We start from the raw sequence: 27,787 nt of genomic DNA on the forward strand, positions 1-27,787 counted from the left end.
AATAACATACTATAAAATGCATCCTCTCAAAGTGTACGATCCTGTGTTTTTTTAAGTAGATTCATCAAATTGTGGAATCCTCCCCACTACCTAATTTCAGGACATTTTCATCACCCCCAAAAGAAGCTCTGTGCCCACCGACCGTCAACTCCCACCGGACAGTTGGATCGTTTTCACTTTTTGGCTGTTCTGGAAAATGCTACAATGAATATTTGTGTCCAGCTTCTTTGTGGACACTCTGCACTTTTCCTGTGCCAAGCTGGGAATTTTCTAGAAGGTTCTGACATTGCTAGGGAGCGCTCCTCGTCCAGTGGAGGTCAGGGTTCACTGCCGAGTCCAGAGCCCTGGCTAGGGGCTGGGTGGCAGGATAATACCACAGCAGGAGGTTGGGGCGGGGCGAGAAATGTTCCCAAGAGGAGGAGGAATCCTGTGAGCAGGAAACACAGCTCATCAGGTGTCTACTAGCAGGTCAAAAACAAAACGTGTTTTCTCAGAGATCACAAATGCCTACAGGGACCCGAGGGACACAACACATGGATAAAGTGGCCTGTTGGAGAGTTCCAGCCCCAATGGTGGGGACAGCATTCTGTGGCTCCGGCTGATTGTTGCCACATGGGAGATGTGGGGTAATATTGCCTGGTCTCCCCATCTTCCCGGAGAAGCCAGAAATCCCATTTCTTTGGGGGGGGAGCATATGTGTGGATTCTCTGCATTTAAAAATATTGGCAGCTAGTTCCAATTTCGTAAAAACGCGGTGGTGGGGACAGTTAATAAAGGATGGGTCAGGCCACGGTCAGCCCAGGGGACCGCGCTCTAACCTCTGGGCATTCTGTTTAGCTTTTCCTAGTCAATCAGAAATGCAATAAAGGAGCCTCAACCCTTGGACTGTCCCCATTTGACACAGTCTCGGAATTTCTTTTTCCCAAATTCTATATAAAAATTTGATGATGGGAAGTCAGGGAATCAAACCAACGAGGAGAGAATGTTTTGAGTCTGAAAGATTCTAAGTCCCTGCTCGAGACTCCTGAATGTTAAATATTTTTAGACCTTTGACTGCCAAACACTGCCCGACTCGTCAACCTGAAACGCTCTTCCCACAGCAATCTTTGGCAGTGCTGCCTTTGACAAAACAGAAATGAGGAGGGAGTGCCTGGGTTTTATGGAATTGCAGAAGGAGATGATTTATTCATCCCAGATCCTGAGAGCTGGTCATTAGATCATGATGAAAAGAGCTGCGTGACAGGCAGAGTGATGGACTACAGAGCCTCTGCCCATTGATGGACCTGATGAGCAGCGATCGCTTCTTTCCTCTCTGGGCAGACTGATGTGGGGGGCGGTCAGGGAGTGGGACGCATGTCCGGAGGGGAAAGGGTGTGAGGAGGGACCCCAAGCAGTGGGGCTGCAGCGACTGCCTGTCTTACTCGTCTGTTGTTCAACGATCAGCCTGAGTCCAGCTTCCTCCAGGAAGCCTTCCCTAACTTGCCAGTCTGTCTTCTCCCAACACCTAGTCTCGGGGTTCACTAAGCACATGTTCCTTTGAGATCTCGTTCCAACTGTTGTTGGATAGCCATTGATACCAAGTGAGGACCAACCACATCCCAGGCAGAGTTCTAAGTGCTGGGGATACAATAACGGGCAAAGCAGGCAAAGATCCCACATTCGTAGGAGTGTGTGTGTGTGTGTGCGTGCACGCTCATGAGTGGGAGTGGGGACCAACATAACTGATCAATCAGTTAGTCGACAAATCACTTAGTAGGTGGAAAGGTAAAAGCCACAGAAAACACAGAGCTGGCTAACGGGGTCAGAGCTGTAGGTACGGGGATGGAACTTTAGATAGCGAGGTCTGAAAAGGATTTACTGAGCAGGTGGTATTTGAGCAAACACTGAATGGATGTTCTTTTGCCTTTAGCACCTTGTGCTCATGCTGAATGGTTTGGGATAAGCTTTTCCCACGATTTTTTTTTTTTTAAAGCTTAAAATAGATTTACTCATTTATTCAACAAACATTTGCTGAGGGTCTGTTTGGCTTCTTGTCGTCCTTTGGGTCTCAGCTCAAATGTCAGTTCCTATAGGGGCAGGCCCCAGAGCTTTCATTGTCTCCTGTTGTAATCTATATTCTAGTTTAAAATAAAAATGGACTCTTTTAATTTTATTTTTTTTTGTATTTATTTGTATTTAAATTTTTTTTTTGATTAAAAAATTTGTTTAGCATTTAAAAAAAAAGAAATTCAATTCTATTTCATTTTAGGACAGCATCTTCCATGGCCAGGACTTGCCTTCTTTATTTACCTGACCAGCAAGACAGGGATCTTATCTATTTCGTCTACCCATGAATTCTCAGTGCCTAACGCGTAGTATGTGCTCACTAAATGTCACTGCATAAATGAGTGTGCCGGGGACCACGGTGACTGTCGCGTTACAATAGGCTTTGGCCTTTGAAGAGTCAGGTTCATGCCGCCCAGAAGTCATCTCCTTGGTATTTTGCCCAAAGGAATTGAAAGCTTATGTCCACCAAGATGTCCTGCCGTAGGTGAGTGATTAAATAAATCGTGGTCCATCCCACCAATGGAAAGTTATTCAGCACTTAAAAGGAACGAGCTGTCAAGCCACGAGAAGATGTGGAAGAACCTTAAATACATATTCCTCAGTGAAAGAGGCCAGTCTGAAGAGGGTTCACACGTAGGATTCCAGTGATAGGACATTCTGGACAAGGCAAAACGACGGAGACAGCAAGCAGGTCATTGGCTTCCAGGGACTGGGCAGAGGAGGGATGGATAGGCACAGCACAGAGGACTTGCCAGAGGATGGCGAGAATTCTCTGTAGGACACCATGAGGGTAGATCGAGGTCATCCTGCGTTTGTCCAAGTCTGTCGAATGTTCGCCACCGAGACTGAACTGTGAAGTCAGTCATGGATTTTGGGTGGTGGTGATGTCAACGTAGGTTCATCGGTGGGGACAAATGTACCGTCTGGTGGGGAGGCTGATAGTGGGAGGAAGTAGTGGGGAGGGCAGGGGGCTTCTGGGGGGGGGTCCTCTGTACCCTCCCCTCCATTCTGCTGTGAACTCAAAACTTTGTGAAACAACAAAGTCTTAAAGAAGAGAATTACATTGTGGTAGTAGAGACAGACCTACCTTCTGAGAGCAAAGAGTATAAACACACTGGCCAGCCAGGCCTAAGAACACAGCTCAGAACTCAGCGGGCTGGTAACTCCTTGTCTACCGGAACACAGATGGCAGCCCCGGATCTTTACAGGTGTCCGACTGGGCCGTTCAGGTGTGGTCAGTGAATTAAACAAATAGGCACTGAAGGCCTACAGTTTTTGGGTGGGTCAGCGGCCGCAGGCGCCTCCTGGTCCCCACGGAGCGAACAGGCTAGAGGGAGGTTGGAACTCAGCCTTCTTGTGCTCACTGGGAGGAACCAGCACAACCTCTCCCGGTACCTTTGCTCAATGTGGTCATGAGCCAGTAGGTGCCTTGCTTTTGGTCATTTAAAAACGTAACGCCGGAGAAAAGCTCTGAAGACGGGGATCCCGACAGAGGTCGGCCTCTCTTGCTCCGCTTCTAGAGAAGCTCATATGGGGAAAGCTTTAGCGTCTCAGCCTGGAAGCTCAGAACATCTAGAGGTTGGTGGGGGTGGTGGGGTAATCATCGATGTAAATGGCACAACTTGCTGGAGAAGAGTTCGAGGTTTTGAACCCTCCCCTCTCCCCTGCTTTTATTTCTCCCTCCCTTCTTCCTCCCCTCCCTCCCCCAAACAGCCATGATTGTCGTCATGAGTTATATGCTGAGAAATGGCGGGACGTGGCTCTTGGGGACAAGCTGCTGGTTTGGGTCCCCCATATGCCTCCCCTGTCCCCATCTCTCCTTCTTCTTGCCAGCGTGTCTGAGCTGCAGTCACATTGTGCATTCGAAAGCGGCCTCAGCCCCACCTCAGGGGTCCTGGGGTCCCAGGGAAGATGCTCAGCTTTACTAAAGCAGAAGCTTCCGTGGGAAACGGGGCTTTGGGAACCAAGTCCTTCTGGGGGATGTTGAGTGCTCAGCCTTGAGGGGAGCAGCAGCCAAGTAGCAATTCCTGCCTGACCCCTCCGAACACACACACACACACACACACACACACACACACACACACTTCTCCACCCCAGGGAAACATATCTAATGAATATCTCACAGCCACAATACTGATCCAGATTCCTCAAAGGCAGTTGGTAATTATTAAATTGAGAGGATCGTGAAGCACTTTTCTAAATTTGAAAGGTTTATCCAGGACAGATCAGGAACAGGTAAAGTTAATAATTGTAAACCCATTTCCATAGAAATGGGCTTATTAGCAAGCAAACCAGCTGCCTGAAACTAAAAAGACCCCTTTCCTCCGGTTTGAAGGGAATGACTTAAAATAAAAACCTGTGCATAAGTGACTCTGAGTTGATCTTTTTGTAGCTGGACTCGGACAGATTCCTGTAGCTCGTGCAGCTCATGGGCTGGACAGTCAGAGAGGACCAGGAAGGGCCCGGGAAGGGAGGAGGGGGCTGGCCCTTTCACACAGACCCTGCCCCCTCTGCCCTAAGACTAGCTGCTTCTGTATCCCCGAGACCAGAGTGCAGATATCGCAGGATCAAATCGCTGTGAACACAGAGAGTTATGCTCCGTTTCTTCTCTTGCTGGGGGGTCTCGCTTTCTTGGCATTCGCCTTGCTGAAGTCTACCAAGTGCTGAGAACCCGGGAGGTATTAGAAGCAGCTCCCAAGTCATGGTTCCAAGGACAGTGCAGCCCAAAGAGGAATTGAAGATCTCCTCCAATAGGACCGAGCGTCTCTCGTAGGAGACTCAACAGATGGAGAAGTGAGGACTTGCTGTGACCAGAGAGGAGACTTCAGGCTGGGGAGAGGAAGGAGGGTGGCTGAAGCGAGGGCCTCCGTCCCTAAGACCCTGAAATCCCTTCGGCAACTCAGGATTAGTCCTTCGCCTCCCCTTGCTCTGCCTTCTCACTAGAGATGCCCAGGTTAACTGGGGGCCCCTGGTGGGGGTTCTCCTGTGTGCCCACTGTCCGTCTTCTCATGAAGCGAGGGATCTGTATGCCATACATGCTGTCTTCCCTGTGCAGAACACCATGGCAAATAGATACTTGAGGACAGAGCTCCCATGTCCCAACCCAGCTTAACTGGGGCACCCGGCTGTGTCATTTTAATAAATTTATATTTCAGGGTGGATAGCCATTTCTGGCTGCTGGCCACAGTATTGGACAGAGCACTATCAGAGAGTTTCTTAAAACCTTGCCTGCATGGAAAAAGGTTGGGCATGACCAGTTCTATACGGAGTCTAGTGTAGTTCTGATTTGAGTGGAATTCTGCATCGGGCGGGTCAGTTCTGTCAATGCTATTACTATGTCTGAACCTTGCCTCTGCTACCTCTTGGCTGCCTCTAACCATCCAGTTGTGGTTTTCACCCTCTTAAGTCCGCAGGTGGGAGGGGAGCTGTCCATGGTACGAGATTTCTGGTGGGCAACCAGCAAGCCCAGGTTTATTTTCAAAACTCTTTCGGGGGGGGGGGGGGACCTCTCTCTGCAGACCCTGTTCACACCCTGAAGGCTTCCAAGCCCATTTTGGTCCAGGCAGGCTCACTGACAGTAAAAGAATAGGATGGTTTGTGTGACTCAGGCCTCGGGGAACCATGAATCGGTCACTCTGCTGTCAGATTCTTGGGGTGGGGATAAAGTTAGCATCAGGGGTGATGGAAAAGGCTACAGAACAGGAGTCCTTCACAAATCCTGTGCTGGATGGCTCTTTTTTTAACTTTCTGTTCAGTGACTTCTGCTGCTGGTACAATAGGCTGCCTATAATTTACAACATCCCCGTCAATGACAAGGTGCTCCTGTGTACAAAAATACTGAGAGTGACGCTGGTCTTTTTCACGTTTCTGTGTCCCATCCGCCTTATTCCCCTCCTCCAAACACATATGCAGTGCTGCCAGTCCATGAATTAAGGCAGGTGGATTCTTACGTCTCATCCCATTTCAGGGTCATGAAACGAGGAATCACTGTACCATCTTATGTGTCGCTCATAGTTACGTAGTGGACGGGGAGTTATGGAGTCCTTCCCATGCTTGGTCTCATGATGCTCCCACCAGCCGATGATGTCACCACCCTTCTCCCCAAATCATAAAGCTCTGAGTTTGAGCCACAGGTCCACAGACATACAGATACACAAATGTGGAAGTAGCCAGAGTCCAGGGTGTGCCTCAGGAATGGAGGGAGGCTCAGGGCCCCTTGCTGTGTGCACACATGGGGGTGGGGTGTTTATCCACTGAGCCCTGCAGCTGGACGGCCCACCCACTTGGAGGTGTGGGTCACTGACAGCCAGCCCATGAATCAGGCTCTGTCAACACGGTTGTGTTGGGCTTTCAACTGGCAAGGAGGAACATGGCATTCATGCCTTTTTCCTGTTCTGCGGAGCCTCAGGTTTTCAACTGCACTTCGACATGTGTTTGTTTTCCAGGGCAAATGGCACCTTCTATGAGATCCTGCAAGTGGACTTTGGGATCGACAACAGCAGCGGCCTGGCCGGGGCGCAGCCCATCACCTGGCAGGTAGAGTACCCGGTGGAGGACGCCATGAGCGAGCTGGCCGTCTCCGAGATCTTCGTCAGCCAGACATCCTTTGTGGGCATCGTCCCTCTTGCAATGGTGAGAAATTGGAGCTTCGGCCAAGGGTCACCAGGAGGTTTTCTTGGAGCATTTCTAATGTTCCAAGAAACATGACCTGTTTTATAACCTGTTATTTTTTTATGCACCTGATGAGAATATTTAAGCAAGGGAAATACACTTGGATTACATTTTATTAGCCTGCTTTCTCTAATGCCTTTTTGGAAACTATTTGGGGTCTGCCATAAATCTCTTCTCCTTTGTGGATATTGGTGAATATTTCCTGGGGGCTCCTTTTCTTTATGGTCTCAATCTGGTCCTCCATCAGGACCAAGCGCTGGGCCGAGTGGAACGCACCAGGGGTCAGAGTGGGGACAGCACTCTGCACACCGAGTGAGCAGCTCTGGCCACTCGGCTTCACCGGGCAGTTCCCAGGTAGCGTGGGGCCGGGCAAGCTGAAGAATGTGATAGCCTGAAGCAGCCTTGTTGGGGACTGACCCGCTGAACCTGCAGAGGGTCCCAGAGTCCGTAAAACCACTTCCCGTTTCCGTTCCTGGCTGGGAGGTGACCAGATTTTCCCTCTGAGCTTGGTTAAGGCTCCGTTCATGACCAGGCTCAGGGGCCCCATCTCAGAACAGGGTCATGAGTGAGGTTCCAGAGTGTAAAAAGGACAATGCTGGTGAGTCACAGGGATTATCAGTCCCCAGGAGTGCCCCATTCCTAATACCCTTTTCCGCACTGGAAATGTTCAGTGGAACAGGAAATATTCAGCATTGCTTCAGCCTTCCTTCTGGGGCCAAAGAGTGAGGGTCAGCACCTAGATACTCTAGGGCAATCTGTGGGTATTTCTATTGTCCATACTCCAGTTGGATACCAGGGTTAAGGTCCTTGCAGATGAACCCCTACACCTGCCAATGAAGTCTGCAGTTCCCATATCTGGGTTCTTACGCTTGTCTATGCCCAAAACACACTTTCCCTATGTGTCCCCATGCCTGGCTCCTTCTCTTCACCTTGACTGTTAAGAGACGCACCCTCCAACCATGTGGGCCAGAACTGGCTCTCTGTCCCGTCGCCCAGCTCTCTGTTCACACCACTGCCCTGTTTCAGCTTCTTCATAGATGTTATTGGTGTTGGAGGTGCAGGGCTCACCTTCCATCCCCTTCCTGCAAGGTGAGAGCCGTGAGGGTAGGAGTCCATCAGTTGTGTCCTCATCTGCGATCCCGGCACCTAGAACAGTGCCTGAGACAGTCGCCGTACGCTGTGAATGAAGGTCAGAGAATGAATGAACCCCTTGCTTTAATCCCAGCTATTGGGCTTATCTAGTTCTCGAAAGTGAGCCTGATGGAGTTTACCCGCCTCGGCCGCAGTCTGCTTTTTGGTTTTGGTGGTGCTGCAGTCAGCAGGAAATGGCCCTGTTAAGGGGCAGAGAGAGATGGGTGTGGATTTTAAGGCAGAACGAGACTGTTCTGATTCTCCAGATCAACCTCAATCTGGCTGAGGTTGGCTTACGGCTTTACGCTGCGTCCTTACCATGGGGGCTCTGTGCTTAACGGGCGGTTCTCCGTTCATGGGGACTCTGCAGCCTCCTGTTGGCTTCTGAGGACGGAATTCCGAGGGACAAGGTCACGCCCTCCTCTGAAGGGCAGGTGCCGGTTTTGGGAAGAGCAGGAAAGGGAGCTGGAACCAGGACAGGGGCAGACCCCCGTGGGTGGCCAAGCGCAGCAGTCCGCAGACCAAATCCAGGGTCAGACACCGCCGTGACCATTGGTCGTGGGTTGTTTGTGGCTGATTTTATGCTGTTGTGGTGCACTCAGTGTTTGCAACAGTGTAGCCTTGGCCAAACTTTGGTTTTAGCATCTGGCCGGCCGTAAGTCCCCTTCTGAGGAGAGCGCCTGCCAGCGGGGACCGTTATTCTACTGTTATTGGGTTTCAGGGGATGTGCTGGTTGTCCTGTCTCTTGGGATCCCCTTTCCTGATGAGATCTTCCCTACAGACGCACAGATGCTCTTTGCTGACAGTGACACCCACTCTCACGATGCTGCCTGAAGACCTAACTCACTGCTCCAGGCTGAGTGGACTGTCCCTCACACGGTCTGGGCTCGGAGCGGGGACAGCACAGAATGGGGGTGGGGAGAGAAGGAGACGGCGAAACCCACACAGGAAGGAAGGAAGAGCCTGTCAGCGCAGGGAAAGCAAGCATTCGGAATGTGGTCCTAGATCATGGGTTGGCTTTGATGGTCTCTCTGCGGGGGGTTGGCACTTCCCGGTGGGGTGTGCCTGCTCTGGTGTCTTTTTTTTTTTTTTTTCCTAAAGACCTAATTGGCTTTATTAAACATTTCACGAATCAGGCAGTATCTTATTTAGCAAGTAAGGAGGACTTCCAAAGGGCTACAGAAAGGGAGGGGTTCTAAAGGCAGGACAAGAAAGTTATAAACAGAAAAAAGGATTGTTTCAGGGGAGGTCACCTTCCATTGCAGACAAAAGGGTCTCAGGTAAATTATCTCATCTTCCTTTGGGGGATGGAGAGGGCAGGTGTGACAGGTTGCCTTATTGGTGCTGATCAGAACGTCGCAGACCGGCCAGTTAACTCTGTTTTCCTGAGGGAGGCTGACACTTTCAGGAGGCCAGGTGTTGCGCCCTGGTTTGGTGATGTGGTCCTAGCATAAGTGACTCCATTTTGAGCCTGTGGTTTTCTATGTTCTGTTCAGTTCTGTTCTGTTATCTTATCTTAATTCTATTCTATTCTGTTTTATTCTATTTATCTTTTCAGTGTTCTAAGATTCATTGTTTATGCACCACACCCAGTCCTCCATGCAATATGTGCCCTCCTTAATACCCACCACCAGGTTCACCCAACCACCCACCCTCCTCCCCTCCAAAACCCTCAGTTTGTTTCTCAGAGTCCACAGTCTGTCATGGTTTGTCTCCCCCTCTGATCTCCGCCAATTCACTTTTCCTTTCCTTCTCCTAATGTCCTCCGTGTTATTCCTTATGCTCCACAAGTAAGTGAAACCATATGATAACTGACTCTCTCTGCTTGACTTATTTCACTCAGCTTAATCTCCTCCAGTCCTGTCCATGTTGATGGAAAAGTTCAGTATTCATCCTTTCTGATGGCTGAGTAATATTCCATTGTATATATGGACCACATCTTTATCCATTCGTCTGTTGAAGGGCATCTTGGCTCTTTCCACATTTTGGCTATTGTTGCTATGAACATTGGGGTACATATGGCCTTTCTTTTTACTACATCTGTATCTTTGGGGTAAATACCCAGTAAATACCCAGTAGTACAATTGCTGGGTCATAGGGAAGCTCTATCTTTTATTTTTTGAGGAACCTCCACACTGTTTTCCAGAGTGGCTGCACCAACTTGCATTCCCACCAACAGTGTAAGAGGGATCCCCTTTCCCCACATCCTCTCCAACACACGTTGTTTCCTGTCTTGTTGATTTTGGCCATTCTAACCGGTGTAAGGTTCTCAGTGTGGTTTTGATTTGAATCTCCCTGATGGCCAATGATGATGAACATTTTTTCATGTGTCTGTTAGCCATCTGTATGTCTTCTTTGGAGAAGTGTCTGTTCGTGTCTTCTGCCCATTTTTTGACATGATTATCTGTTTTTTGGGTGTTGAGTTTGAGGCGTTCTTTATAGATCTTGGATATCAGTTCTTTGTCTGTAATGTCATGTCTCCCATTCCATGGGTTGCCCCTTTGTTTTGTTGACTCTTTCCTTTCCTGCTCCTCTGTCTTACTGACTGGTGCCTGGGGGTGGAGTGCAGTGGATGCCAGTGGCGAGCTTGCCTGCATCTGGAGGTTTCTCTGCTGTCCTCCTTCAGCCACCCCCATTCCCTCCCCTCAGGGACCATCCTGGTGCTTTGCCGCTCAGGGAGGCTGGGTTTACGTGTGTTGTGCACGTGGCATGTCTCTGACCATTTGATGCTGCCCGATGTTCCCCATCTGGCCGGTCTTTACTCAGGGACAGTTTCTCGAATTGGGCTTTCATTCCTCTTGGCAGGAAGGCGCCAGGGTTGGATGGTTGAGTGGTGCTGTGTATCACCCTCTATCTCTTAGGTCATTGTGAAGAGTGGCTCTGAAATGGCTCCGGAGGACCAGAGCTATTTTGTTAAGTTGGCCATGGGACCAGAGTTGGTAGTTCCTCCTCTTGTAATCAGTTGTTCTAGCTGTTCCCCAGACGCACGGCTGCCAAGGGGAGAATTCTGCCTACCATGCTTGGCAGGGAGTACCTTCTATGCGCTTCTTCCTTTTCTCTCTTCCTGCCTTCCCCTTCCCCTCCCCACTCCCAACCCTCTCCCTCCTCTTTCCCTTCTTCACCTCATTTCTTCCTCCTCGGTGGCAGCTAACTCTGGGCAGCTTCTGCATGGAAGACATTACTTGTCCACAGAACATCCACAAATGGGGTTGTTGCTGTATCAGTTGTACCCAGAAGTAGAAGCCACTTAAGTAGTAAGAACAGAGTGATGTAAGCCTGAGCACGCAGCTCAGGAATTAGGACGATGAGCAGGCAGACATGACAGAAGAGTCGGGAACTCTGGCCAGAACAAGAGTCCACAGGCCCGGGGCTGGAGCAAGGGGAGGCGTTCCTGGGAACCAGGCCTGGGTCCCCTGAGCAGCCAGAACCCCGCAGGGAATGGATCTGAAGGCCCACAGGCTCTGGTTGATGCCGTCATCTTGCTGGTTTTGTTGCACAACACAACTCCAGTGTCGAAAGTGTGTCCTGTTCATCTAGAAGCCCGTGCATTCGGAACACAGCCACACTGAGTCCTGGATCTGTCCAGAATGTTCCACTTGGCTGGTTTCTGCTCTCTTTTCGCCTCAATAGTCTACTTGGAGAGGCCTCTCCTGGCCACTCAGGCCAAATTAGTTCTGTCCTCCTTATACTCTTGTTCCCTTGCCTCTTGTAGACCCCAGCACTGTCTGCAGTTCACGCTTATTTACGTGATTGTGCATGTCTGTCTCAGTCTGGCTCCAATCATGAGAAAGAATTTAAACAGAGAAAGTTTGCTCTGAAGGGTCATTATTCATAACAGAGACTGGAATAATGAGGGATTGCTTAGTAAGAAACGTAGAGAACTCTGAAGAATGTTCGAATGGCAGCCTTCAGGAGCATCCACAGCCCCAGGGCTGAGCTGGGGGCCCCTGGAACAGCCCCCCGCCCCGTCCTGATATCCAGCCCTTGCTGGATGGGGTGTGGTCCCAGCTCACAGAATGTGGAGAAGTTGCTGAGGTAGCGTGCCAGCGGAACTTCCTGGAATCCTGAAGACTGTTCTTTACAGAAAGATGTCTCATCAGAGGCATTGGAGGCACCAGACCACTCAAGGTGGTTGCTGGGCAGAGCTGCTGGTTGCGGGGTGCTGTAGGATCTGGGCATGGGGATGGCTTCCAGTGCTGGAGAAGCCCCAGCAGGGGTGCACAGCCCATAGACAGGGCGCACCAGAATCCCAAGGCAAGCCCTTTCCCTTGGACACGTCTCTCCGGCACCCCTACTGACAAAGCTCAACACCTCGCCTTTTGGCAAAGAAAAAAATATTAAGGGCTCGGGACCATTTTCAGAGCAGGTAATGAGGGCTGAATTTGGAGCTGGGCAGTGGTAGATTGGAAAGCAGAAACAGGATCGCGAGCTCCTGGATGGGAGGGACTGTGTTTGCTCTGATCACCGGGGACTCCTTGCATGATGTCGAGTATACGGTATTTGCTCAGCAAATGAATGGATGGTCATACTTACTGTCAGAACCCAAAGCCACTGGCTGGAGCTCTCCTTTGCTGAGTTAATTTCCTTTTGCTGCAGTAACAAATCACTACAAACTTAATGGCTTAAAGCAACAAGAAATGATCATTTTATAGTCTGGAGGCCTGAGAGTCTGAAATGGGTCTCACTGAGCTGAAATCCACCTGTCAGCAGGACTGCATCCTTCCAGAGGCTGAGAAGGAGAAGCCACATGTTGCCTTTTCTAGCTTCTAGAGGCCACTCGCATTCCTTGGCCCCTGACTCCATGTCATTCAAACCTCTGCTTCCGTCATTACATCTCCTCTCTGACCCTCCTGACTCCCACGGTCCCTTAGAAAGACCCTTGCAATGACATGGGGGCCGCTTGGATGTTAGCCAGGAAAATCTCATCTCAAGAATCTTTACTTTCCCTCTTGCCAGGCAAAGTAACATATCCATAGACTCTGGGGATTATGATGTGGACATCCTAGAGGGGCCATTATTTTCCCCCCACCTGCTTTGCACAGGACCCCAGTCTCCCCTTTCTAGTCTTCCTCAGGCTGTTTACTGAGAACTCTCCATCTCTCTTCCCATGATCTGTTCTGTTGCCTGAGGAGCTTTCTGGATCTCAGTGTCAGCCCCAGCCAACCCATCCCCTCAGACGCCTCCAGGCTCCGAGGACACTGCTCTCCTGGCATCAGGGAAGCCCTCTGCCCTCTGCTCTTCCAGAGGAGCTCACGGTGATCACAAGCCTCTTTGTTTGTGCAGACAACCTTTCATCCTGGAGGGTAGGGGCCACCATGGGCCTGGGGCCAGGGAGGCTTCTGTTGTAGCTCCTCCTCCAACCCCAGAAGCTGGGGAGAGGAGACCTGAGGGCAGAGCCTACCTGGCTTCCTGTTCTCCATGTAGCCTCAGAGGGGTCCCCTAACTTCTCTTTGCTATAGTTTCTCATGTGTGAATTTCCAGGTAAGAACACTGGTCCTGTCTGTTGCGCAGTGGTGTCATATGTACCAAGTGACCTAGAACAAGTACAAACATGCTTACAACATGCAGGAAAATGTGAAGGTCATGCATGTAGTGAAAGCACCCCAGGTAGATTGAACCAGATTCAACTGTTAGGTAGAATTAACGACCCTCTCTACCTTGTCAGTTTTGTTATCCTGTTAATTTGCTTGGGTGATGTACATACTGGGAAAATTTCAATCATTTTTGCCTTTAAGGTAGTTGGCAGTAAAACATTTTGGTCAAAAGTACAGCTTGTTGGGTCAACCTGTTTAGACTGAAATTTGAACTTTAGTGTTTACTAGCTGGGTTATCGTGGGCCTATCACTTTTCTTATCTGAAACTCGGTTTTCTCGTCTGTAAACTGAAGAAATGAGGTTTCTTGCCTTTTAGAGTTTTGTGAGGGCTCAATGGGACTGCAGGGAGGGTGTTACTGTGTTGGCCCAGCATACTGTCAGGACTCAGTCAGATTTAGTCATCATTATTTTCGTCATGGCTGCCATTTTCTCTGGCCATATGCAGGCACATCTGTCACACTTTGGGTGAAGGCCAAGCCGAAGTTCAGTCTCAGAGTGGGTGGTGGGTTCTTCTCCTGGAGGGAGCAAAGAGCTTGATTGCATGAGTCAGAGATTGCCAATGGTCAGAGGTGGGGAGATGAAGACCTGGGATTTGGGGACTCAGCTGTGGCAGGGCGAGAGGGGGGAAGACTTGGGGTGGGCAGTCAGCAGTAACTCCACCATCCGTCTCTTTATGTGTTTGTCCATCCATCAGTCCCACTGCACCTTCTGAGGGGGCACCGTTACCCCGGAAGGCAACCCAGGCTTTTGATTCAGAACTTTGCTACCACGTTGTGTAGTCTTGGGTAACATTGGATACTGTCGGCACCTTTAGGGTCGCAAAGCAATCTCTACTTCGTGAAGGCAAATATGCAGCTTTGGGGTAATGTCTGATCGGACTTGGGAGAGACCCCAGGATCAGAAGCCAGGGCAGGGGCTGATCCAGAGAGGAAAGCTTGTAAAACAACAGTGGCAGTGGTGATGTACTCATCCATCTGTCTTTCCACCCATCTGTCCGTCCATCCATCCGTCTGTCCGTCCATCCATCCATCCATCCATCCGTTTGTTCATCTATCCATCTGTTCCTTCCAGTCAATTAGTGTACAACAGACATTTATTTAGGATACGCTAAGTGCTGGCTTTATTATTTTTTGGTACAGGGAGAGGGAGAACGTGGAGGTGATGGAAATTTTGGAGTTGAAAACCATTTGTGTCTGATAATTCCATTTCTAGCAGAACAGCACAGATGGTCAAAACCTTCAAAAATCCCATCTTAAAAAGGGCAGTTGAAAAAGGAGTGTCATAACCCAGGGTATAATGATGTTTTCTGCATCATCTTTAAAACCTGAAACTTGAAAATAACCTTTTTGCCATTCCCTCCGTGCCTGGGAAAAGCTAACTCGGTGCCTGTTTCTTTTCTTTATGAAAGCACAAGTTTTCTGCCTTTCCCCTTCCGCTGTGTCCCTTCACTCCCCCTCACTTCTCTTTGGTTCTCTGCCCAATTACTGAGCTTTGAGCTTAGAGATTTATTTCCAGGGGTGCTGCGGAGTACGGGGCTGGAGTCCACTATCCCACCACTGGTCTTAAAACTAAAAAGCCGAGCTCTGCACATGCCGATAAAAACACATTATCTTTCCACAAGGTTGGAATAAAAAAAAAATGAACACATTTGGTGAGTTTCTAGGCAACTGGGTACACGGGCTCCGCGTAGGAAATAAACAAGAGAAATAATCAGATCGGTCCTCAGCGGTATCAGCCTGAGACTTTACAAGACCTGGGCGCGCGTACTTCTTTCCTTCCAACAGGACTCGTGTGCCTACTGTGTGTTCCAGCAGATGCCGACGAAGCGGCCCAGAGCCCCAGCTCACAGGCCGCTCCCATGCCAGGACAGCAGAACGGAGAGACCGGGAAGTGGGCGGGCAGTGTCAGAGCATCAGGAAGATGTCTTTCTGAGGGTCTGGTGTCTGCCCTGAGGCCTAACCGAGGAGGACGAGGCAGCTATAGACAGCTGTGGCGGAAGAGCATCCCGGCAGGGGGAGCAGTGAACCACAAGCAGAACCGGCTGTGCCGTGAGCGGGGCCTCCAGGAGGGCCCAGGGCTAGAGTGGGCGGAGCAGGGGGGGGGTTGGGAAGAGCTGGGAGTGTGGTGGGGGGGGAGGGCGGCGCAGGTTCTGCAGGCCTTGGAGGTAACGGCTTACACCACAGGGGCCTCCTGGTGCCCCGGCACTGTTCTCAGCGTCCGTATCTGTCTCCTGCAGCTGCTATGATAAATTACCGCAACCGTCGTGACTTTCAACAGCACAAACTTATCTTGCGCTTCCGGAAGTCTGGGATGGGTCTAGGGGGGCAGAAATCAAGGTGTCAGCGGGACTATGTTCCTTCTGGGGACACTGGGGGAAAATCAGACCCTCATCTGTCTGTTTCCAGCTTCTAGAGACCACCACATTGCTCTGACGTCTGCTTGCATTTCTGTGTCCCCTTTCTTGGACTGTGACCCTCCTGCCTCCGTCTTTCACTTACAAGGACACTGGTGACACTGGGCTACCGGGATGACCCAGAACAACCCCCTTCCCCCATCTCAGGATCCTTCACTGCATCACATCTGAAACCCTGTTGCCATGGAAGGTTCCATAGGCCCAGGCTCTGGGGTCAGAGCAGAGTCATATTTGGGGATACCTATCTGTATCTCCATCCACTGCACGAGACTGGGAGGTCCTGGAGGGCAGACCTGCACGGTTGTTCATCGGCTTGGGCACGCAACATGCAGCCCGCCCTCCAAGGGTGCAGGGTGCCTGGTAGGCATTCGTTGAAGGGCGTACTCTAGTCTGAGCTCCGTGGTATTTCATGGGTATTGTTTGCAACATAAATCAGACTATGTTGCCTCTTCCTACTCATCCCACTTAAAACCACCCAGTGGATTCCCATTGTACGTACAATAACATCCAGCTTCCGAACCTGGGGCCTGTAGAAGGTGTCTGTTGTTAGAATTTAGAGGTCCATGAAATTGGATGGGGACAGATAAACACCCCCCCATACATAGACATGCCCACATATGTGTGTGCACATACACATGCAGATACACACACGCGTACCGAGTGCTGCTCTCTGTCCTCTGGCAGTCCATAGCTTGGGGGCGAGGCAGGGGATGTACAGACAAGCTCAGCGCAGTGAGGGCAGGGATGGACCCCCACTCACGATCTCCCCTTGCGGCTGCACCGCCAGCTCCCCAACCCCGACCTCCCCACCGTCAGCTCTCTCTTGGGTGGTTGGTTCAGCTCCTGCCTCCACCCTCCACACCCTGCCGTCTGTCCTCTCCAAGTACTCACAGAGCGCTCTGCTTAAACATGCATCAGATCCTGCGGACTCCCCCCGGAAGCCCTGGGACGGCCACCCGGTCCTCCTGCCGTGCAGTTCTCCCTCCTTACCGGCATATCCAAAGCTCAGCACATCTGCACGTCTGGTTCCTACCCCTGCTCAGACCTCGCTTCACCCACTCTGAGCCCTTTGCTACCCCAGGACCTTTGCCTGGGCTCCTCCTCCACCCAGAATCCTTCCCACAGCTCTTGACGTATCTGTCACTTGTTCATTCAAATGTCAGTTCAGGTACAGGGAAATTCTCTCTAGGGAGACAATGGTGGCTTTTTTTTTTTTCTTTTGGTCTTCTGTATGTAGAGCTCATTTCAGTCATGCTACATATTTGGGAGTGGAGTGGGGAGCGTGGGGTGCCTTGGAAGGGAGGAAGACGGGGTCGGAGAGAGACAGGTTCCCCTGCCTGGGATGAGGATCTGTGGTCTCTAAAGTGGGGGGCACCCACCTTTGACTTCCTGCCTGTTCCCCTGGGGCCGTGAGAAAAGCTCACAGGGAAGAAGCTGCTTGTCATCCCTAGAGAAGTGGGACCCTGGGCACAGGGTTCCCAGCCTTTGGAATGACTCCCAGACTCCGTGCCCATCTCGGATCTGGACCAGGAGCGTATCAGTGACAGTCACAGTGGGCATGGAGTTTCAGCGATAACCCAGACTTCTGATTCTTGTTTGACAAGCAGCAAAGTTTCGAAATGATCCGAGTGGATGGCAAACTCAGATCCCCAAGGGACGCTTAGTGTCGGCCCGGGCAGACTCGGCCACTGTGTTCAAATCCCGGACCTCACACTTAGCGGCCACCAGACCTTGGGCGAGTGGTTTCCCTGCTCTGGGACTCAGTTCTCTGTGGGTGAGATCAGCCCAGGCTTGTGGTGAAGTCACGCATGAGAATTATCCAGGGCAGAGCCTGGGGGAGATGGCCTGTCAAAACTAGGAGTCTGGAACAGTGGCGTGTGCAGTAGAGAACACAAGGGGTTTCTGGCACGGTGCTATTCTGAGTTCATGGGGTGGATGAGGCACAGGTGCGACGTGTAGAGAGACGTTGTCACAGTGGGGGCCTCCGGAGCAGAGAGGGACCACAGCAGGTGCTCCTGGCTCCAGCTCCTGCACAGCCCATTTTCCTTCAACTTCCTCCTCCTTCGTACTCGGGGACGCTTGTTCTTGCTCCCGCGGGAGGGAGGGCACAGGCCGCCTCTCTCCCCAGGGCCAAACTGACCCCCCAAAGTGGGCACTTAAATCTTGCGGGACCCCTGTTTCCTGTCATGGAGCCGCTCTCTCCCTCCCCGGCTGTCGGGGTTTGTCCTTTGGCACCTGGCCTGCCTGTGGCTGGCCTTCGGAGGGGCCCTCGGAGCCCCCCGCCTTGAGCCAGCTCTGAGCAGCCACGTCCTGGCCCCCAGGATGGTCCAGCTGGGGTCCGCCTCCCCTAGGGCTGTCTGCCGTAACCTTGGGAGATCTTAAGTGGGAGGGCAGCTCAGAAAGCTTTAAAGGCTTGCGAATGAGTTCTTTTTTTTTGCCCTTTGTCTTTTGTTTTGTTTAAAACTTAAAAATAAAATCAAAGCGTGCTTGAACACATCCTCCTAAAGCATTTCAGGTAAGACGGGCGTGTTCGCGGACCAGCCCACAATTCCAGCGCCCTTCCTCAAGTCAGCGGTGGTTTATCTTTCTCTGTGTTTCCCGTCTGGAGCTCTGTATCCACATTCGGACACATAGCTGTGGCTGCAGAAAATACACCAAGCTGTTTCGGGTGTATGTGTGTGCGCGCGGCTGTGTTGTAAAACAAAGGGTGTTGTGCTGCGTATCACACTCTTAACAGTCGACAATATGTCTTGGGGGCCGCTTCAAGCCCATGTGGATAGGGCAGCGTCATCCATTTTTTAAAAACCTGCTCTGTTGTATTCTGTGGTGGGCCATTCCGTAGTTCCCTTCCCTACTGATGAATATTTACGTGGTTCCCATTTCTTTTCTCCCCCTTTTATTTGTTACTCTGATGCACCCTGTAAAGCCACCTGGCTTGGGGCTGGGACGTGGGTTTACATCCTGTGCCAAATGGTGGCGTGCCGGCGCGGGGCTGTGCTGAGGCAGGTCCGTGTCTTGGGGCGACCGTCAGGAATGATCACCAGCCCAACGGCTGAAAACAACAGGACTTCTCTCTCCGTTCTGGAGGACAGAGCTCCAAAAGCAAGACATCAGAAGGGCCACACTCCCTTTGAGGGCTTGAAGGTTCTAGGTCCTTCCTTGCCTGTTCTGGCTTCTGCTGGCTCCAGGCCTTCCTTGGGGTGTGGCCACCTCGCTCCAGTGTCTGTCCCTGCCATCAGAGGGCTGGCTTGTGGGTTTGCCTCTGTGGGTCCTCTCCCTGTGAGGACCCCAGGCACTGGCCCACCTCATCCAGTCTGACCTCATTTAACTAATGACATCTGCAAAGACCCTCTTTCCAAGTAAGGCCCGACCCTGAGAGTCCAGTGGGCATGAATGGGGGGGGGGTACTAACCCACTACAGGAGCAGTGAGGGCGAGTGTCTACATGTATAGCATGAACGTGCTAACTTAGATCTGGACGGCGTTCACGGGCAGCCCTGCCCCACACCATGCGCGTCGCCAGCAAGAATGGTGACTTATAAGGCTGGGAGTTCTTCAGTCAGCGACGGAGCTGCGCCCATTTCCATTCAGTCTTGCTGGTTAGACTCCCTTTGCCAGGACAAGCACGGGATCCCAGTGCCGCCAAAAAGCATTTTTGTTGAGTCCTGACCTCGCAAGTCCATCCAGAGGGCCCGAGCTCCTCTCCTTCTACCAAAACAAATTTGTTAGTGTCCTTACCTGTTGGAGGCAGCACGCAACCATTGGCAGCAGGTGTCTGGAATGAACCCAATGCCGGTCTGTCTGGTAGGCTCTCTCATGTACAAGAAAGAGCGAGCTAGTCTGCAAATAGCTGTTAGCTTGTCTATACACACACGGTTTCACCTGATTGATCCGACCCCGTCGCAGCTGAAAGGAGCAATTTTAAATTGTCAAGGAGAATGTGTGTCCAGTGGGAACGTTTTACAAATGACCAGAAATAACTGTCTTTGTCGGATGAGATTAAAGCCGCATGGTTTGCAAGCGCTGCTGTATGCACACTTCTGATGGGCCCGACGCCGCTCACCCGCCCACAGTCGCATTATTCCCGAGCGCGACGCTGGTGCACGTGGTCACTAAACCGGTCACCGCAGTGGCCCCATCGTCGTCCTCAGATGTTATGTCATTTCCTAACTTACATTTAAAAAATAACAACATAGAAAGGGTTGCTCTTGCGGAGTGAACCGGAGTCAGCTAAGTGGAAAAGGAGAAGAAAGAAAAACCCATTAAGATGTTTAGTTCAGTTGACCTGTGTCTTTTTGGCAAACCTTTGCTGATGGGTAATTTCTGAAGGTGAATGGGAAAAATAGACCCAGTAAACAAGTCTGGGAAAGAGACTCGTGGCTGTTGGGCAGAGGAACGAAGGATTCTGGGGACCTCTGTTGCTGCCGGAATGTGACAGGACACGTTTTTAAGGCTCCGTCAAAATCATTAATATTTATGACCTATCTCACGAAAACATCCGCCGAATGGCCCATCCATCAACGACTTCTGCTCGGGCATTGTTCTGTTGCTGGGTGATGAGCCCCGAATGACAAAATGGAGAGCAATTACGTGAAGGGTTTTATTCGCTTCTGTTTTATACACACCCTTAACGATGGTAAAATCATCAGGAGGCTGCCCTCCGAGAACCCAGTTTTCTCTTTGGAAAGAGAAATCTCCTTGACCGTCCACATGTGAACTGGGTTGTTTGTCACCATGTGGAGTTACGGATAGACAAGCTGTCTGTGAGCGCTGAGCCTGCCAGGTGCCTCCTCCGAGACGGAGATTCCTGGTTGGAAAGGACAATCCCGAGGCCTTGCCGGTGCAAGGACTTGGCCCGCCCTGTGCTGGACTGCCGGGAAACAGGTGCGCTTAAGGAAGGCCGGGCTGCGGCATGTCAGACCCAACCCACCACTTGCTTAAGCCCTGGGATCTTTGGCACAGCCTGCCTTTGTGAACATTGGTCATCCCACCGGTATTAAAGGACAACGTATTTCCCACTAGGATAGCCTCATCATCAAGGCTTTGGAAGGATGATCAGTGAGGCAATGACACGTGCCCAGTGCTTGTCCCATGACATGCGCCCGGTAAACGTTAACAGCTCCTTCTCCCCTGCGCGCCAGTGTGCTCCAAGGGGACACACTTGAGAGCAGTGGTGAGAGTGGAAATACTTCATAACCGGGGGGTGGGGTCACGGACCAGTTGGATTAGATGCAGCTGGTAAATGATCGTGCTCTCCGCCCCATGGGGGGACTGGGCAGGACTTTTGACAAGGCACCATTTTTTTGCATAGGTTAGGGCAGAGCCCAGGACACCTTTTCCTAAGCGACCTTCACTTTACCAACCGCACTTCTGATGGGCTGGAGCGTCTCCCTGGCCTGCGGAGGGCCCCAGGGGCGGCGGTCCCCGGGGCGCCCACTAGATGGCGCGCGCAGACCAGCTTGTGGCCACACCTGCCCCGCGCTCCCCTCCCCCGGAAGGTCCCCGCGCACCTGCCCCTGCCCAGTCTTCTCCCTGCGCACCTGCCTTCTTCAGCCCTTCGTTCCCCGGGGAGGCCCGATCCCCAAGTGTGAGGTATGAAGGCGCCCTCCAGGGGGAAACCCCAACCTGCCGTGGGGCCCCTGGCCACACCTGTCACAGCCTGGAAAGGTGTCGCCTCCCTCCACCAGCACCGCCGTGGCCCTGCCTCTGGATAGACACCCGTGGGCGGCTTTTTTCTGGAAAGGGCTCATGTTTTTATGGGAAAGGACGCACGCTCATGCTAAACGTTCTGAACTACCTAAGGAAAAGTCAGAACCGCGGCACCCCCAGCAGGGCCATGGGTGAGATTAGGTCCGTTACTGGACACAGCCAAGTCCAGGGTCATGCTCAGACGGGGGTCATGCACGGAGAAGTGGACAGCAGGGGACGCCGTACTTTACAGCAACGAGGTCGAACTCTGTGTGCTGCCAGCTTGTTAAGTGCCACATTCCCCTTTTTACTTGTATTTAACAGAAGACAAAGAATCTGACGTGGAATTTCTGAGCTTCGAAAACCAATCACTACAAGAGACACGGATCACGAAACACTGTGACGGGGGGAGTTTCAGGGGAAACAAGCCAGGACCGGAGCCGTCTTCTTTCTCTTCTTATTCTCACCACAGGCTCCCCCGAGCCTTGTTCCCACGCTTCGAGAGTCCAGCATTTAGTTCCCGGGCAGCAGGTTTTCTTCTCATTTTAGGTCTTTATGTATGTATTTGTGCAAAAATACTGTTTTCAGATTTATTGGGGTGTGAGGACACACAGAGCTGTGGATAAACTAGTTAACATCACCTTCCGTAGGTCCCGTTTCACAGGTGTGCGTGTGGTGGGCACACTTCGGGTCTGTTCCAGGGTGCGGCACAGTGTTGCTAACTGTCCTGGCCATGCTGTCCCTTAGAGCCCCAGGACGTATCCGTCTTATTCATAACTGGAGCTTCATGCCCTCGACCAGCCTCTCCCATTGCCTCCAGCCTCCAGCCCCCAGCGACCGCCGTGTACTCTCTGCCTCTGTGCGTTCGACTGATTTCGGTTCTGCGTGCGAATGAGAGCACGCGGCGCTTGTCCTTCTGTGTCTGGCTTGTTTCACCGAGCGGACGGCCCCCCAGGTTCTTCCACGCTGTCACAGGGGGCGGGGTTTCCTTTTCTTGGGATGAACCACTTCCGTGGACATGTGTTCCCATATGTCGCATCTTTTATCCCCTCATCCGTCCACCTTTAGGTTGTCTCCTCACCTGTGAGTGACGCTGCCCTGAACACGCGTGTGCAGGTGCCACCCGAGAGACCACAGCGTCCGAGCTACCCAGTAGGGCGGCCGCTGGTTGCATGGGGTCATTTAATCAAAAACTGAACTAATGTTAAGTCCCGTTAAAATTCAGTTCTCCAGTTGCACTGGTCACGTTTCAAGTGCCCGTAGCCGTGTGTGGCCAGTGGTGACTTCATTAGCGCAGATATGGGATATTCTGTCCCTGAAGGCAGTGCTGATACCGACCCTCTTCTTTGACAGGTGCGCGAGCAGCACCCTTGGACTTCTTCCCACTTTCCTCCGCTTAGGTAGTGATTAGCTTTACATATATTTGCACACTTGTGAATTTTACCCCATTTGTGTTCCGTTACAGAGCCCGACGTCCCACTTTGATGCTCATCCGTCCCTCACATCCTCCGTTAAGCACCCGCTTACTTCATCAGTCCCCACCATGGTTCCTGAAAGAACAGGTCTGATCTTTGATCACCAAAGGCCCCTTTTTGTTGCGAGCTTTCTACTTTTTCATTCCTTTAGTGTCATTTTAATGAGGTCCCCGGGGGGACCAGTGAGATAAACCAAGTGGTCAGCCGCTGTGTTGGACCGAAGTCCTGAAATGTTTGGTGAACTGTGGAAGGCTGTTCAGATCTCGGGGACAGGTGGTCCGTCATTCTTTCCACGCACCTGACCCAGGGCCCGTGTGCCAGGCTCCAGGGTGGGAGCCGGGACGCATGAGGGAACTTCATTTCTTGGCATCGGTGAGGGGAGCAGGGGCATTCCACCCAGAGACAGAAGTCTCCTGCCTTTTGGGGGGAGATTTCTTTGGTGGAGGAGGAAGTATTCTTTTTTTTTTTTTTAAGATTTTATTTGTTTATTTGACAGAGATCACAAGTCGGCAGGGAGGCAGGCAGAGTGGGGTTGGGGGAGAAGCAGGCTCCCCACTGAGCAGAGAACCCGATGCAGGGCTCAATCCCAGGACCCTGGGATCATGACCTGAGCCGAAAGCAGAGGCTTTAACCCACTGAGCCACCCAGGCGCCCCAAGGAGGAAGTATTCTGTCCCACGATTAGAGACCAGACGAAACCACTCCCATTCTTGAGTGGAGTAGTCGTGCCTTCATTTCTCTATCGAGACCCAGCCGGAGAAGCTGCTGGTTCTTTCCTGAGAGAAGGAGTTGGGCCTTTAGAAAAGACCCAGGGAGGGGGTGCCGTGGACCTGGGGGTGGGGTGGGGTCTGCCACCTCGCTCCGTTTCCCCCTTAAACTCCCGCCCTCCCGACATGGAGATCTATAGTAGTGAGTGCTGCCTTGCTATGTGGCTGCGTTTAAGCCTGTTGTGTAATAATGTTTTTATCTGAAAGAAAGACCCTGGCATCAGGGGATAAGGTGTTAGTGATGGAGCCCAGAGAGGAGAAATCCCAATAAGGCAGACAGAAATGTAAATCAGGGTCTCGGGGAGATATCTGCATTCCCACATTCATTACGGCATTCTTCACAAAAACCAAGGTTGGGATCATGTCCCTGCACGGATGAATGGTTGGAGAAAGGTGGCGTATACATAGAGTGGAATAGTATTCTGCCTAAAAATAAAAGGACATCCTGCCATTTGCAACAGCAGGGAGGAACCTGGAGGACGTGGTGCTCAGTGAAATAAGCCAGATACAGAAGGACAGACAGCGCACTTGTATGCAGAATCTGACCTAGTCACCCTCACCGAAACAGAGAGCAGGGTTGCTGGGGGGTCAGAGGGGAAGATGGGGAGATGCTGTTCAACAGGCATAAAGCTTCAGGGATGCAAGATGAACGAGTTCTAGACACGTGCCACACAGCGCCGTGCCCGTGGCTAGCCACGGGGTATTAGACGCTGAAGAACTCCTTAAGAGGGTAGATTTCAAATCAAGTGCTCTGACTACGAGAGAAGAAAAGCCAGCCCCCAGAGGAAAATTTTGGAAGTGATGGATATGTTCATTTACCTTGACCGTGATGAAGGTTTCATGGGTGGATGCGTGTGCTCAAACCCATCAAAATATGTACATTAAATACGGACGGCTTTTTGTCCATCAATTACAATTCAATAAAGCCTTAAAAAAAAAACCCACAAAACAAAACACCAAAGACATCTGGAACCAATGGAATAATGCCTCATTGATTAGTAATCCTACCTTTGCAAATGAATCAAATTATCGAATAGGCTCATAAATCAGGAGAAGGTAGTGAGGAAGTTCAACCCAGAAGCCGAGAGCTAAGGGGAAGTTAGGGACGCCGGATGGGCTACAGCTGGTGAGAAGCCCTGGTGGGGATCAGAAACCAAGCTGCTAGCTCAGCTAGATGGCCCCGCAGCTGTGGGGCACTGTGCAAACCAGCTCACCTGGTTTCTGGATTCTTACCCATGGAGACAATGATGCTGACTTCACAGTTCTTCTAAGATCACAGAGAGATTAAAACAGGTTTTTCCTAATATTTATGTATTTATTTGAGAGAGAGAGAGAGAGAGAGAAAGACCACATTGGGGGGAGGGGCAGGGGACAAGGGAGAGGGAGAGAAACCCGAGCAGACTTCCTGCTGAGTGTGGAGCCTGATGCGGGGCTCGATCTCACAACCCTGACATCACGACCTGAGCCGAAACCAAGCGTCAGACACTCAACTGCCAGAGCCACCTAGGCACCCCGAGAGATTTTAAAATTTGAAATTTCCAAAGGGTGTTCTAGAAATGCAGGTTTTGTGGCATTAAATCGGCATTTGGGCTTAAATAAAACAATGGTGCCTCTGTGCCATTAGCCTTTTGCACTCTTCAGCCTCTCAGAGGCAAGTACGGACGGTCCTATGCATTCCTGGGCACTTGCCAGACATCGGCCCCCTTATGCACCGGGGATGTCTGGATTCTGGGGGAGTCTGAGCTGGTCTGATCTGCTGGCCCCTGGCCTGCCCCTCTGAGGGCTCCCCAGCCCCCCTTCTCTCAGTCTCCCTGGGCTTCCTGCGCCTTTGGGCTCCTGAGACAGGAACTTTCCCCTTAGCGCTCGGTGCTCCTTCAGTCCCGGGAGACGCTGTGTAGGGAGGAAGTCCCTGTTCATTTATTCATTCAGATGTTTATTGTAGGTCCATTACAGCCCCGTGGCTGCAGGGTGTTGAGTAACGAAAGCCCTGGTCATGGTTCCTGCCCTCGGGACCAACAGTCTAACGCGGTGTGCGGCGGGACAGACTGTGCAAATGCAGGGGAGAAAAGATTTAAATAAAACCCAGGATGAGCGCGAGGTCCAGCACGTGGGTGTTGTCAGAGAAGGTAAAGGGGGGCCGGCTTGTGGGGACGGTTCAGCTGTGGCCTTCTGGGACTCATGACCCATTCCTGAAACACGTTGTGCATTTCACGTCAAAACCCAGGCATCATGCACTTCTATATAGAAAACTCAAAGTTTAGTAAAAATGATATTTACCACTTCCAATGGGCAACGTGCCGTGACATTTGTCTCTTCTGCTCTGTTATTGTATTAGGATAGCTTGGGTGATGCTGCTTTAGAAATCATCCCCCATCTCACAGGGACTTAAAATAATAACAGAGGTTTCATTCTGGCTCACGCTGGACGACTCACAGGTTCTTTGGGGCAGGGGTTGGCAAACCAGAGTGCGCAGATCGAGCCTAGCCCGTGGCCTGTCCTTGCACAGCCCAGAAGCGAAGAATGTTTTATATATATATTTTTTAATGTTTTATATTTTAAGAGTTAAAGAGAAATGAGGAAGAATATATGATAGAAAACTTCTATGGTCTGCAAAGCCTTTCCCAAAAGTTTCCTGACCTCTGGTCTAGTGTCTGGGCCTCGCCCTTATTCTGGGAACTCATTTAGGGTCTTGGCCAGTTACTGCAACAGAAAGAGGAATAAATGGAGAGTCTTGTCCTGGCTTTGACCTGCCCTGGCTCCATGCTGTCCCATGCCCCTCGCTGTCGCCACTCTTTGGTCCTGCTGGTGGCGGGGCTCACCCAACTCCTAGGGGCCCAGGAGGTTCCTTCTTGTTTAGCGTCAGGTAAGGGCACCCATCTGGAAACATCGGCCTGCAGACGACTGTGAAGATGACCACAACTCCTTTTCGTGGTTCTGGAAAGCAGTGGCCGGCCACCGTTCTGCTCTCTGGCTCTGTGCGTTCGTTCGGCTGTCTGAGATCCCGCGTGGGAGTGTGAGCATGCGGCGTCTGTCTTTCTGTGTCTGGCTCATTTCCTTCAGCATAACGTCCTCCAGGTTCACCTGCATTGTTGCAAATGGCAGGATTTCCTTCCTTTTAAAGGCTGAGTAGTCCATCGTGTGTATGCGTGTGTGTAGTACGTACATTATGTGATAGGTGTTGCATATATCGTATACATACACACGCATATAACGGGACCTGCAGATCACGTTCCTGTCATCCGTTCGTCCACAGGTGGGCCTGCGGGTTGCTTCCACGTCTCCACCCAAGTGAGCGATGCGGGATGGGTACGCTCTGGAGACGTCATGCGCAGCGTGGGGACCGCAGTTAGCGATGACGGTTAATTGTATCGTGTGCTTGAAATCAACTAGCAGGGTAGATCTTGAATGTTCTCCCTTCAAGAACACACGATTTTTATTAGTCAGTTATGCCGCAGTAGAACAAAACAATGCACCTTGGGGCCCACTAAGTTGATTTCCTGACCCTCAGCCTGACAGTGACCTGTAGTTCGGAAAACACTCTCTGACTCTGAGAGGTGGAGGACGAGAAGACAGTTGTGGTGGCCGGAAAAGCATGAGAGCCTGGAGACAGGGACTCGGAGTGTCAGGGGAAGACGCTGAGAGGACAGCAGGGCTGGGGGAGCCCCGACCGTGGCCCGGCAGTGGTACGGGATGGGGTCAGAGAGGCTGCAGCCTCACAAGACCGTAGGAGGAGGCTGGATTCTCTGTGAACTGTGTAGCAAGTCACTGGAGAGTTGCAGCGGGGGATCTGATCTGATTGATGTTTCGGAAGTACTGGGAAGCCCGGCTGCTGTGCGGGGAACAGACTGAGGACCCAGGATGGCAGGATCGGGAGGTATTGCAGAGGTCCAAGTGGAATGGGCCACGGGCTCGTGGCAGGAAGCAGGCTGGGGCCGTACCCAGTGGATGTGGAGGGGCCCCTGGGGATGGGAGCCCCCAGCCAGTTCCTTGTGCTGCCCCGAGAG

The 27,787-nt window shown here is 51.6% G+C and overlaps 1 protein-coding gene across 2 annotated transcripts in view; it reads left to right on the forward strand.

Moving 5' to 3' along the window:
• TMEM132B (transmembrane protein 132B) overlaps positions 1-27,787 on the forward strand; it is a gene marked incomplete at both ends in the record, with an annotated part of 344,057 nt that overhangs the window by 254,813 nt on the left and 61,457 nt on the right. Inside the window, one exon of one of the 2 annotated variants that reach the window (XM_080821852.1) lies at positions 6,492-6,678. In XM_080821852.1, coding sequence (XP_080677978.1) covers positions 6,492-6,678 — 187 coding nt within the window. The remainder of the gene's footprint in view (positions 1-6,491; positions 6,679-27,787) is intronic. The other variant, XM_080821853.1, reaches the window with a different exon arrangement.

Source organism: Martes martes, assembly GCF_963455335.1.
Source record: "Martes martes genome assembly, chromosome: 13".
In the NCBI taxonomy this organism is placed as follows: Eukaryota; Metazoa; Chordata; class Mammalia; order Carnivora; family Mustelidae; genus Martes; species Martes martes.